The 13,599-nt window shown below is 36.5% G+C and overlaps 2 protein-coding genes across 2 annotated transcripts in view; one reads left to right on the top strand and one right to left on the bottom strand.

Annotated features, from left to right (window-relative positions):
* The first annotated feature begins 2,306 nt into the window (after nucleotides 1-2,306).
* LOC107091618 (cyclic nucleotide-gated cation channel beta-1-like) lies at nucleotides 2,307-6,474 on the top strand. Its single transcript, XM_015385636.1, has 3 exons — nucleotides 2,307-2,382; nucleotides 3,170-3,569; nucleotides 4,071-6,474. Exon 3 carries the CDS (start codon nucleotides 4,096-4,098, stop codon nucleotides 4,912-4,914), a length of 819 nt encoding a protein of 272 aa, XP_015241122.1. The 5' UTR covers nucleotides 2,307-2,382; nucleotides 3,170-3,569; nucleotides 4,071-4,095; the 3' UTR covers nucleotides 4,915-6,474.
* A 1,267-nt stretch (nucleotides 6,475-7,741) lies between these two features.
* Nucleotides 7,742-13,599, bottom strand: part of LOC107091606 (DCN1-like protein 5) — an 8,140-nt gene continuing 2,282 nt past the window's right edge. Inside the window, 9 exon segments of the mRNA XM_015385627.1 lie at nucleotides 7,742-8,194; nucleotides 8,377-8,479; nucleotides 9,431-9,535; nucleotides 10,068-10,176; nucleotides 10,254-10,345; nucleotides 10,442-10,607; nucleotides 11,526-11,622; nucleotides 12,284-12,326; nucleotides 12,488-12,552. Of these exon segments, the coding sequence (XP_015241113.1) occupies nucleotides 8,070-8,194; nucleotides 8,377-8,479; nucleotides 9,431-9,535; nucleotides 10,068-10,176; nucleotides 10,254-10,345; nucleotides 10,442-10,607; nucleotides 11,526-11,622; nucleotides 12,284-12,326; nucleotides 12,488-12,552 (905 nt within the window). The 3' untranslated portion in view covers nucleotides 7,742-8,069.

Below are 13,599 nucleotides of genomic sequence, written 5' to 3'. Positions count from 1 at the left end.
TTTTATGTCTTAAATTCCTGGATTAACTTTTTGAGATTAAATAAACAGATATTTTTAGTTTAAACAAGCTTAAAGTTGCTATAATCACTTCTACTTGAAGGCAACAGAACAAGAAAAATCACGGGCAGTTGTAACAAACCTGAACATTGTATTCCAAATTTAATGTGGCTGTTTTTAGTTTTGTTTTATAGGGTTGTTTTTGTGTGTTTAACAGGAAAGCTGCTTGGATCACATTCTTAATCTCCTTCACTTTGTGTGGCACATAAAAACGCAGCTGACTTTGTTTCTCCCACAGGTTTAAAATGTTTATGAGGTGGTTAACGTTCATAGCTCTTCTGGCTGGCTCAGTGAATTCAGGAAGCCGGATTTCTGGTCGGGGATCGGTGACTTTTGAGTCAACCTGCAGGGTCAAAAGTGAACCAGAGGAAGAGCTGATCTTACACTGTGGAGACGGAAAATATGAAGGTGAGGATTTCATTTGATAATATTTTATGAACAGCCAGTATTACTGGTGTCAGTAGTAGCTTGAAAACAGTTCTTGTTTCCTGCTAATAAGACCTTCCCTTGTAAACTGGTCCAAGGTTTTCTGTGAAGTTTTAGTCCTGTCAAGTTCCTAAATCACTTTCAGAGTAATCTTTATTACTTAGCCGTTTAATTCTAAGCTTTGAATCATTAGGGCATAACAAAGGCTCTTTAGAATAAAGCAAATAAAATAGGCTGTTTTGACACAAAGCAGACAACTTGAACTCCAAAAATTGAATGAAAAGTTAGAGAGAAGCGTAAAATAAATATTTGCAATTGATTTGGCGCAGGTAAGTAAAATGACAATTTTTTTTTTTTACTTTTAAGAAGGGGAAAAATACATTTTAATCTTAGTGCATTATATGTAATGTTTTTAAGATAAAAAAAAATATCATTTTTAGAGCTGACTTTTACATTCTGTGAAAGAGAATATACTCTTCTATATAAGCAGCAGGGAATTTATATTTAAACCTCTTTACAAATTGTTCTCTCCAAAGAAAATGTAATAAGACTAAAAAGGGCATCAGTGGCAGCTGCTTATTTTGCACTTGGCGTGGGACATCCTGCTGCATGTACAGTACCAACTTTTGATCATTGCTAGGTCAAGATATAACAGCCTAAGATTTGTACAACATATTTTATTTAGAAGACTCAAATAAAACTATTTCAGAATAATCCTGTCTTTCACAGTGAGGGTGGAGGTTTGACAGGACCCAAATGCAGACACAAAGGTGGTTACTTGAAGGTTTAAAAACAAAAGTTAAACAGAAGCAAAAATCCAAAAATATAAATCCACAAAAATACAAAATGCTGAAAACCAGGAATACTCAAAACACTAAGGTGACAAAGAAATGTCAACAAACCAGCAAAGAGTGACTGAACAGGAGATTATATGGGAGTGACAATCAAAGACCAGACTAATTAGCAGATTAGGAGCAGGTGTGAACAGGGGCAAGAAGAGAGCTAGGGAGAAGGAGACTGACACAAGAGGGCAAACAAGAAATATCTAAGAACTCAAATACAATCAAAAATAACTAGAACACAAGAATCGAAATAAGACCAACGAAAACTAAATATATAAAATATTTCGTCAATATAATTAAACTTGGACAAAACTATGACACTGTCCATGTTTGAGTTGTCTGCATGTTCTTGTTTTTTATTTGTTTTATTAAATACCAAAAAAGCTCTAAAATCAAATTTTTTGTGTTTTTATTTTTAGAATGAAGAAGGTTTTACAAATCAAACAGTATTTTGATATGATTTGTTAATACATTACAAATATCCAGTTTAAATTTAAGATTTGATTTTGTGCTATGGTTGATCAAAGTTTACTGGACTTGATAAATACAGCTAATTAGTCCTTTATTATAGTCACTTTGTCAAAATTTTAACAATAAAGGGCCATTTTTTGGTTTTTATTAAGCTCTGAATCGTCATGCTATTGGATTTTCTTTCTTTAGAATTGTAATAAAAATACATGTTTTTTTACAAAAAAAAAAAATGTTTTGCTCCCATTTCGCAACAGATTGTCAAGTTGTTTATTTTGTTTCAACACCCATGATTTGTTCCCTGATTTTAAAACTGTAGAAAACTCCCAGCTCCCATAGCACATAGTCTCATTAAACATGTGTCAGTGCTAATGGGTGGGCCTGGAGGCCAGAGTCCAATGATAGTCCAATGGTTCAGATCTGCTTTAAAGGAATAGTACACCCAAAACATGATTAGCCTTCATTTTCTACTCACCCCCATGCTGAACAACACTCTGGAGTACTTTNGTGACTTTTGAGTCAACCTGCAGGGTCAAAAGTGAACCAGAGGAAGAGCTGATCTTACACTGTGGAGACGGAAAATATGAAGGTGAGGATTTCATCTGATAATATTTTATGAACAGCCTACATGGTGTCAGTAATAGTTTGAAAACAGTTCTTGGTTCCTGCTAATCAGACCTTCCCTTGTAAACTGGTCCAAGGTTTTCTGTGAAGTTTTAGTCCTGTCAAGTTCCTAAATCACTTTCAGAGTAATCTTTATTACTTAGCCATTTAATTCTAAGCTTTGAATCATTCAGGTATAAAAAGGCTCTTTAGAATAAAGCAAATAAAATAGGCTGTTTTAACACAAAGCAGACAACTTGAACTCCAAAAACTGAATGAAAAGTAAGAGGAGAAGCGTAAAATAAATGTTTGCAATTGACTTGGCGCAGGTAAGTAAAATGACTTACTTTATTTTTTTTTTTACTTTTAAGAAGGGGAAAAATACATTTTAATCTTAGTGCATTATATGTAACTTATTCAAGATAAAAAAAATATATATATCATTTTTAGAGCCGACTTCTACATTCTGTGAAAAAGAGAATTTACTGTTCTATATAAGCAGCAGGGTGATTTATCTTTTAACCTTTTTACAAATTGTTCTCTGCAAAGAAAGTGTCATAAGACTAAAAAGGGCATCAGTGGCAGCTGCTTATTTTGCACTTGGCGTTTTTTTTTTTTGTTATTTTGTTATTTTCTGATCAGTTTTCTAATTTACCATTATAATTTATAAACTATTATTTGATTTGATGTATCTCACATTTATTTCTTGAATTCCTCTGTGAAAAAGCAGCAAAATTAAAAAGGCAAGAAAAATATGTTGTCTCTTGTTGTAGGTGTGGTCCAATTCTGGCACACCCCATTTGGTGACCTCCAGAGTTCCTCTTCAAAGTCTAAGCTGGACGCAGCGTTTATTCACCTCGATGGGCATCTTGTGATCCCAAACTCCAGCATCCATCACAGTGGACTGTACTACTGCATCCTGCTTCACCTGGATGGATCCACACTGTGGCCCTATGAGCTGCATGTAGGTCTGAGCCACCAAAACGTAGCGGATGAGGATGAGCGCGGCAACGGTTGTTCTGCACACAGGTTCAGGAGGAACGCAGGTTTCCCAGAGAAGAATGCAGCTGTGGTTTCAGGTGAGACTTTTGCCGGAGCGGTGGCGGCATCGGTGCTGCTGACGTTTTTGGTGGGATTCAGCGCTGGAGCTCTGCTACGGTCTCGTGTTCTCAGGTGGGTTTGGAACAAGGAATGTGATTTTTTGGTATTTTATCAAAAAATATTTTCTTCAGATTTTATTATAAGCCTTTTCTCTCCTATTTGTAGTTTGTATATTGGTTGGAGTTAAAAAAATGAAAAGAATGATGGATGCAATTCAAAAGTATTAGTCTAAGTTGTTCCAGTTCATTGTGATTTGGGTGGGTGGATCGGTAGGTGGGTGGGTAGGTAGGTAGGTACACCCCTTCTTTCATATGATTTAAAAAAAAGTAACCACATACTTTTATTGGAAGAACCTAATTATTTTATTGTTAGTAAGTGTGACAATGTTTAAAAACAAGGATATACTGCGGTAAGTCCCAGTGATCATGATGCTAAAGGCCAAAAGTTCATATTAATAAATATTACTAAATATGTCTCACTGCTAGGCAGGAGATGATAACCTGAAACAAACCTGATTGAGGGTGACTGAGAGACGTCAATACATTTACTAACCCAAAGATTGATTCCTTTCAGATGCTTACAGGCACTCAGGGTCAGGATGTCACGAAAGAAGCGACAACAGCAGCCTGATGTGCCAGACAGTTCCCGGGTCACCATGACAACCCTGCCTCCCATGTATAATAGCCATGCCTTTAGGACTGAAACAAGGCAGCATAATGCTCCGCCGTCCAGAACCACAGAGACACCAGTTTTCCTTACAACACCATCTCCACCTGCCAAACCTAAGAGAAGCTTCCGGAACAGAGATGAGGAGAAACAGAAAGGAGCTGCATACTTGGAAGGATGTGATTACAACCAGGAGGAGGAAGGCTGTGAGGATGAAGAAAATGAGGGGGGAGAGTCTGCTAAACCTTCTTTCCATGTGCAAGATGAAGGGAGTCGTAGTGAAACAGAGGAAGACAAAAGTGAAGACCTAGAGGAGGCTGGAGCAGCAAGCAGGGTCTCAAGAATGGGGAAGAAAGGTGGAGCAGGGGAGCTGAGCAGAAGAGAGGAGATGAGCGGAGAGGCGGATGGAGGACAACAAACGGATGAGGAGATTGCCCAGTCGCCCACGGAAACGGATGATGAGAAGAGCAACAAAAGCGAGAACGACACAGCCGAAGAGGAGCCTTCAACGTCGTCTTCCCGCCGTCGTCGGAGCCGCGTTATCCGTTTATACCAGTATGACGATGACGGCCAGAGATACGGCCACCTCCCAGATCCTGCCCCCCAGGCTCCAGAACCTGCCCCCAGGCTCAAACATCGCTCCCTTTCTCTAACGCGCCTGAACGCCATCATGGCAGTAGCCTCCACAGGGCCGATGGAGTCGGGGAAGGAGCAAGGCGAGGAGAAGCAGGGCTTCCACATGAAGATTTAAGAAAACCATTCAGACTGGAGGCTGTTCGTGGAGAGGAAAAAGACCTCAGAGACAAACACAAAGTCTGCTGTCTGAGAAACTGCCAATGGTCAAATCATTTTAAAGATGTCTGCCAAGTTAAAAAAAGCAATAAACTCAGGGTGTCACCGGCCTCTCACAGCTGGAGAGAGGGACTATGCCCCCATTAGAGTATATAGGTTTAGACAGAAATAAAATAAATGTCTTTAATGTAAACTTATGAAATTATTCTTTACTAAAGTGGTGAAATCCTTAAACATTTTGTTTCTTGTACTACAGTCTACTATGAATTATAACAGTAACAAACAAGTTAAACAGGTAACAGTTCTTAGCTACTGATTGTTCAAGGTGTACAATAATGGAGCTCCAGACCAATCATCCTGTTTACAGCATTCTTAGCCCCGCCCACTGAGTGTTGACATTAAAGCTGAGAGGTTAATTAGAATCCTCATGAATACACACTTCTGAAAAATAATTCATTTTAATAATTCATAGAAACAGTTTATATTGAAATTATCACATTTATATTATGATTTTGTGGCCTTTGACTGCAACACTATTGGAGGATCGTCTGCTTTTAATAATTACACATTAAAGTTGTCTAAAAATGGAAGATACAATAACAAGTACTTATTTATCAGCAGATTTTTATTTAATTTCAGAGGCATGAACATCCAGTGTATTTACTGAAGATATTTTTGTGAACCTGTTTGGTAAAATCTGTTAAATTAAGGAGTTTTTAAAGGAAGATCAACAAAAGTCCTGTTCTAATGACTAAAAATAAATGATGGGGTTTTCTTAAAAAAACACACAACTAATGTGTTATAAATTAAAATGTAAAATTACTTAATTTGCTAAAAAAATCTACCTTTATTCAAATATTTTTTTTGTTGAGCAGATTTTATGAATTAAAGAAAAACGTTAAAATGGTGGAGCTCTTAATTATACTTTCTAGCACTTTTGGACTCATAGTTTGACACCGCCGCATTATATATATTCCTTAGAGTCGCATCTTAATGGATGAAAAGATTATAAACATGAATCAGAACCTTAGATTTAGAAGCCTTTGGGACTGAATGGAAAACCTGCAGAAAAAGCTATAAAATACATGTCAGTTCTTTACACTTGTATCTAATCAAAGTAGAATATCAATGGAAGTGCCAATTTCGGTCTAGGAGTTTATTCTTGTGTAAGTCTTTTAACAAGGTACATAGGAAATACTGCATTAGCTCTGTCTTCAATGAGTGCTTAAAAAGGCATTTTCAGGTGAGAAATAAAATGCAACCATATTGAAGAGATGTGTGCATGTGTAAATTATAAATTCATGCAGTAGGGATTTACTTTAGGTTTATAGAATATAGTTAATTGTTAGAATGAGAACCTGAGAGAAAGGGGAGGCAGGGTTTATCCTTGACTCAAATAATCTATCCTTTCAAAACATCTCATTTTGCATTGCATTTCAGGAGAAAAAAAAAAAAAAAACCTCTGAGGAGAGGTTAAATCGCACTTCCATGATCTTTTAACTGATTACGAGTCTGCAGTGGTGTCACAACTGCACACATTTGTTACTTAAGTAGAAGTATAGAAACTGCAGTTTAAAAACACTCTGTAAAAGTTGAAGTATCAAGTAAAAGTGAAAAAGTATGTGCTCCGAAAAAATACTTAAAAGTATAAAGTAACCTTTAAAAAAAACAGCCAGGTGCCACTAAATTGAAAGCTCAATTTTTCGACAATTTCGAAAAATTCTTTGAGATAGGGCCAAGGATGAGGGAGGTCTTGTTGGTCTCCATCTCCCGATACGGTCTCGCCTGCGTCCAACCTTTCAGACATTTCAACATCTTTTTCTAAATCCTACATTGTAGCATGGTTTAGACAATTCACGTTTGCACTAGTTTTCACTAGGTGTTGATGGTGCCAATGATCTACATTGGATGCAGCACATGATGTGAAAATATAAACATTAAACCGAAGCCAAGAGTAACGAGTAACGTTTGTTTTAAAGATATAAGGAATAGAAAGTACAGATACTTGTGTGAAAATGTAATATGTAGAAGTCAGAAATGGGAATGAAAATAAGTAATGGAGTAAAGTATAGATACCTAAAAAGTGTACTTAAGTACAGTAACAAAGTATTTGTACTTCGTTATTTGACACATCTGCAGTGTGTAAATTTACATCTATGAGATGGGAATTAATGTAAAATTTTTGATGATATATTAGGGCCTTTCTTCCAAGATAATTTTGTTCATATGAGGTAAATTTGTCCATGTCAGAGAAGGTGACACATTTCCTTCTCTCTCAGCTGTCTGAATAGTTTAAAAAATATTGCAGTGACCAGAATTGTACACCCAGGACTTCTAATAGGACACCAAGTACAATATATTCTAACTGTAAACCTTCAATACCTAATGGACCAAAGCCATCAGCTTAATTGTTAATTTACTTTAAAATAACCTATTTAACCACATTTCTAATAAACCTGAAGCATTTGTGAAAAGGCAATGCTTTTAAAAACTTCCTCCATCTGTTAAGATTTAAGAAATGTGTCTCAAAGGATGAAGATTAATCTGTTGACTCAGCTATCTAGAAGGCAATAACTAAACAATGAATGTAAAGAGACTGGTTAAACACATGCAGGAAAACTTTGAATCCTTTAGGAAGTATGCTATTATTTTCATGTTTTGGTAACTTTATATTTTTTAATGGATGAATTCATTTCTCCTTTAAATTCACCAGGAATTCTAGTGTGAGATGTTTTGTTTATGTTGCCCTTGTTTGTTTGGTGATAATTTCAAACTGTAATAAAATAGCAGCTGATACTTTTGAATTCCTTTTAATAACAGTGAAAACATCTAAACAAGACACATAAACGAAACAAAAACAATAACCAGGGAGCAAATTCCACAATTCTTTCAGCAGATTTCATTTCCCCAGATTTTCTCCAAATGAACACCAGGAAAACAAATATGAACTTCTACTCCGAGAGAAACAAACTCCCAGCAACTGTTTACCGAGGGCAGAGGATCTCTGACAGGATGTTGAGGGTAGAGTCCACGGCGATTAGTCTGCAGTCCAGGTTTTATGTTACTTGGGGTTTTTTTTTTTTGCGTTTGTGAGACCAGCATCGGCCTTTGTTCTCATGTCAGCTGTTTAGTTTCTGCGGTTAGTTTTCGCTCGCCTTCCCTTTTGTTGGTGATGCATGGCAGCCTAGATGCTGACCTCGTCTTCTGCCATTCCACAAATTCATCTAGCAGCACAGGCCCTGCAGGACAATAAACGAATGCTCATTCACAGCACTGTTCATTTCACAATCCGAATAAAGCCTAATCAAAAAAAGTCTCACTGGAGAAAATAAAGTTTAAATTGATGTAAAGTCCTGTTATCATCCGTTTTCATTTTGAAGCAGCACCAAAATCTAAGTTGGTGAATTTCTTTGATACTCACAAGCACCGTCTTCATCGTAGTTACTGAGGTCTGTGTTGATGGTCCTGCTGAACTCTAGAACGTTGTACCACTGGTCTTTATTCAACCCTTTATACTTTGACTGCTGTGGAAGATAAAGGGTGTGGTCATTAGTGAAGAAGGACGGAGCAGGAGGAGAGTCGCTGGAGAAGACGAGGTTTTAAAAACAAATGAACCAAATAAAGGACAATGTGCTGACTGGACTATTAAAAAAAATACATACATACAAAAAAAAAAAAAAAAAAGGTTTTATTTTTTTAACAGGAAAAGTATTTCTGGTCACTATATTGTAAAATGGTGAATTAAAATTAATAATCTACTATTTTACTGAACCCGGACCATATATATTCTCAGGACTTATTTTTATTATCCATAGGTCAACATTTAAAACAATAAAAACCCTGTGTCTAATGAGGAAACAATTAGGAAAAGAAGATTTTGTCTCATCTCACCAAGGCTGATTCATGCAGTGGGATTGAGTGAGTGATTATTCTTAAACTTATGTTAGAGTCCTTTAACACAGTCTGCCCTTTAACATCTCCACATTGTGTTAATAAATCCTGCTCCTTAAGATAAGCTTACACTCAGGTTTTCCACGTTTTATTTAAATCGAGTCACCTTGACAGAAATATGTGTATAAAAAGGTGCTAATTAAGTAGATAGTGTTATTAGGAGATCTGTTCAAAGGGAAAACTTTTTTTAGTTGTACTAAAACGTGCCACTATCCTTTACCATCACACAGTGAATAGGGAGGTTAAAGCAATAAATGAGCTACACTTTAATATGATGTTGCTCCATTTCAGCTCTGGGATAGTGAATAAAACAATGAGGTTCTTTTACAGAACCAGACAATTGGATCCAGCACCATCCCTGGTAAAGAACTGGAACCTTGGTGTAGATCATAGAACTGAATCAAAAACACAAAATGACTTTATTGTCCAGCACAAACAGCTCTAGTTCTTCCATCTATGCTCTTCATCTCCCAAAGTACAAAGACTTGTCACATTCCCTTCGCTGGTTCTGCACAGCAGTTTACCTCCAGGAACTGGCGGAAGACAGGAAAAAGAGGCCAGGTCCTTCCCAGCAGCAGAGCCAACATGGATGTCGCCGTGTCCATGTCCAAACTCCTCTGGTTTGTATCCTGTAAACAAAAAGCACTGAATTGAAAGCCTAGGTTCTTAAACCGTCTCACCATTTTAATTCTTCACGTCAGTGCCATCAGGAATAAGTCATTTCTAATTTGAAGAGGTAAAAATCTGTGTACATCACATATTTAACCATGTTTGCCCCAAGCAGCAGGACAATATTGTTTCAATGATGTTGGAATTAGGAAAAGCTTATGTAAGTGAATAGAAGTGCTTTTAACAAATCTGAAAACAATCTGGTTACAAAGCAGAGACAACTTTGACCAAATTATAATCCCCTTCAACTAAACGCATCACCTATAACTATACTGATTTTTTTCAAAAAGATGCAGAGTAGATGAGTTTAATACCAACTTACTCCTACATATGATTAACTATTACGAGATTGACCGTGCTGATTTAAGCTCATGTTAGTTTGCGTGCTTTTAAGGCATAACTAAAAGCCCTGACAAAAACACCTGTACATCCCTTTAAAGTGATTTCATTGTGTAGCAGCAAATTAAAAGCAGCATGCATCAACAGACTTACCCTGGCAAAGTCAAAGGCATATCTGTAGATATTTTTGAAGGCTACAGCGTCATTAAGCTCACTGCGCAAGTATTCGAGTTTGCTTTGTAACCTCTCAGTAGAGTCGCATCTGAAAAGCACAGAAATGTTGCATTCATAAATGTTAGTTATAGTCAAAAATGAAGCAGTAAAACAAAAAGCACTTACTGTAGTACTGTCATTCCCCTCAGCCATTCGTCTTTAGTGAAGTATCCCATTTTTGCAGCTTCTAGATGCCAGGCCAAAACTAACATTATAATCTGAAACAAAACCAAGTAGAGTTGTTAGAATATTTAAACCAGTTAAAGTGCAGTGGTAAATTAAGACGATCCAGGTTCAATCCCAGTCTGACTCACATTCTCTGGTTCCACACCAATGTCTTCACAGAACTTCTCCATGGCTTCTGGACCAACCACCTTATCAGGACCAGCATACTTGTGGAACCAGGCCAGGCACCTTTTACTGGAAAACTGCCTTTCAGAACTGTTTGGTTTAACACCTCGGACCTGAGGACGGGTAAAGCTGCAACACAAAACACAAATTCAACCAAGAAAGCCTAAAAGAAACAAAACCTTGATGACTGTTCAATTTTATGATTTCAATAAGCTAGACTTAGGTTTCTACACATCATTTCAAAAGTCTAAAATTTTACTGTCAACTATTTCAACTAGAACGCACAGATAGGAAAATCTGCAGCAATATCCTAACCTGATATTAATATTGCCATCATGGCCGATATACTTCCCTCCTCCTAGCACACCATGAAACATTGACATCACAATGTCACATGACTAAAACACAACATGACTGATCCTCCTGAAACAAAAACATTAACTATAAATATCGGCCCAGTTTTATTTATCAGACCAATACGTAAAACTGGGTTATCAGTCCAAACAACCTTTAACTTGATGTTTTAAATACTTAAAAAAAGTCTTTTTTTATCCCCACTAATCACATGTTCCCAGTAGAAAGGGCAGCTTTATGCAGTAATCTTAACGAGACTTGACATAAATTCCCTGAATGATTGTTAAACTGATCCACACCGTTGCCATCCCAGGAAGAAACCCTGTCATCATAAATGTTCATGTTTATGGCCATTGCAGAAAATGCAGCGCTACCGAACCAGATAACATTTTCAAACTCTTTATGATTGCCAATAAAGACAAACCAAGAGCAGCAGCAAAGGCGTTTGTCTTTAATTCCTGTCAAGGGTTAAAAGCAACCCTCCCCCATGAAAGACATGTACAAAACAAGACGTCTAAACTCACGGCAAGAACCGGTAAAAATAAGAGTTAAAAGTTTATGTATTTTTTCTATGGAGGTAAAAAAAAAAAAAAAAAAAAAGAACCATCAGAGAGCTTAATTGCTCACCAAAGAGGTCGCATTTTTAAATAGGTTCATGTAGAGAGAAAACATTTTTTTTAAAAGAGAATGTACCTTGTTATTTTACACTTGTGCCCTTGTTCCTCAGAATCAGGCAGTTTCCTCTTCTTCACAGGCATTATGGAACCTTTATGGGGCTTTCCTACATGGGCTACACAAAAAAACAGGTTTGGGAGTTGATTATTGCAGATTTAGGGAATAACCAGAACATTGGAGAAATCTGACTGATTAAATATAAATCAGACAATTATCACAGGGGGTCTAGAGGGCTTCTGACATCTTCAAATGTAATAACGAAATCTCAATTTGTTTTCCAAAAAGGTGTCTAGATTTTTTACATTAGTCTTAGATTTATCAATAACTGTTTTTACTTTGTTGCTTTGACACATTATTGAATAGCTGGCCTCTAGGAACACTGCTACATCTCAGCTCATATAATAAGGGACTAATAGATCAACATTAATTTCAATAATACAGAAAGGTTGTAGTTGTAAAAAAACAGGCAGCAGAAATTAAAATGTTGCTATCGGAAAACAATCAAACATTTAAACTAGGGCTGCAAAACATAACGTATATCATTGCAATTTAAACACGGATTTAATGCAGATTTTATAGCCCGTTTTATACAGCAACTTCATTGTAGGTCATGGGTAGAATGTCATTCCAATAGATGTTTACTACAGTCATTGATAGGAATGCCCTAGATGTCAAAGCTCTAGGATAACAGATAAGAGGAAAATGTGAATTCATTTCAGCAGATGTTGAACCAATTAAATCAATATTCTATGATATGCATGTTATCCATTTCTTACCTGTATGCCTCTGGCTTCCTTGTCCATTCAAATTAACAAGATTCTGCTATATAAAAAGAAAAGACAAAAAAAGCAAAATTTCAGATGAAAACCTTGTTTCTTACCATTTCTAATTCAAAAGAGAATGTAAAATATATACAGTATAAAGTTAATATTTTAACGGCTTAAACTGTTGTTTTTATTATAAAAACAATAAAGACTTACAAGCTTATCCAGCGTTTCTGAAGTTTTACCAGTGTTTGCCAGGTTGCACAAGCTGATCAGCTGATCTGTCGAACAGACAAGTTACTGATGAAAACCTGAAAAAAAAAAGAAAAAGTCAGCCTCTTGTTGTGATTTGGTAATCCTAAGCATCCCTTAATGCATAGCTTTATAGTATATTAAATCATTTTAGTCCATCTTTTGTAATATCAGCAGTGATTTATAAATTACATCTTCAAACACGTCAAAGGTTATTATCAAAAAGCAACACAGAGGCATAAATATTAAGTAAAAAGTCAAACGCAAACCATTGCTGCAAGGTTTTGACTCCATACAAAATTTTTGTGATTAACAATAATTCAAAATATTTTTCAGGTGAATTGACACAAAAGAGAAAAAGCATCAGGCTCATAAATTGGTTATAGTCATGTCAGATGAACAGCGCTTAACAAAACAGATTCTTAAGCATTTAAGTTGCATTTCAGTTCAACCTTGCACGGCTGAACCTGATTTTGGCGAAGAGAATAAATGTAAAAGAGAGGCAGGCTGCAGGCAGCAGTTGTTAATGACTCAGTCCAGTTCATAGTACTACAGTTACTAATATTCTGACCACTCATTCCCCAGAACAGTTCAGATTAAAAAACATTATCATTACAGCATTCAACCTATAATGGTGGTAAACAGCATTTCACACTATTTTTAGAGCAAATTGGGAAGGGAAAAAAAGGGGGAGTTGCGATCTAGCGGTTAAGTCAAAGCTTGAATCCCGAGGTTGTGAGTTAGACCCTAAACCTCTGATTCCTCCCCGGGCACCCCACAATGGCAGCTCACTGCTGCCCAAGGGGATGAGTTAAATGCAGAGGTAAATTACTTTATTTGAGATCAGTAAAGTTCAATTATTTTTTAATTGTCCAACATTATTGTGATACTTTAAGTTCTTACATAAGTGTAAGATGATACCTGGAGAATGTTTATGAGCCACTGCACTTAAGCTGGCTTCATGTGGTCTAGTAAAAATGATCCTTTTGTCATGGTAGAGAAGAGAAACATGATGGAGCCAAAGATTGTCCTAACCTGCTAATCGGTCTCCGCCAGTCACGTGACTTTTGTTGCTA

This window comes from Cyprinodon variegatus, unplaced genomic scaffold (genome assembly GCF_000732505.1).
Source record: "Cyprinodon variegatus isolate N-32 unplaced genomic scaffold, C_variegatus-1.0 Scaffold345, whole genome shotgun sequence".
Taxonomy (NCBI): Eukaryota; Metazoa; Chordata; class Actinopteri; order Cyprinodontiformes; family Cyprinodontidae; genus Cyprinodon; species Cyprinodon variegatus.
Note: the sequence above shows the minus strand (reverse complement) of the source record. Positions and strands in the feature narration are given on the sequence as shown.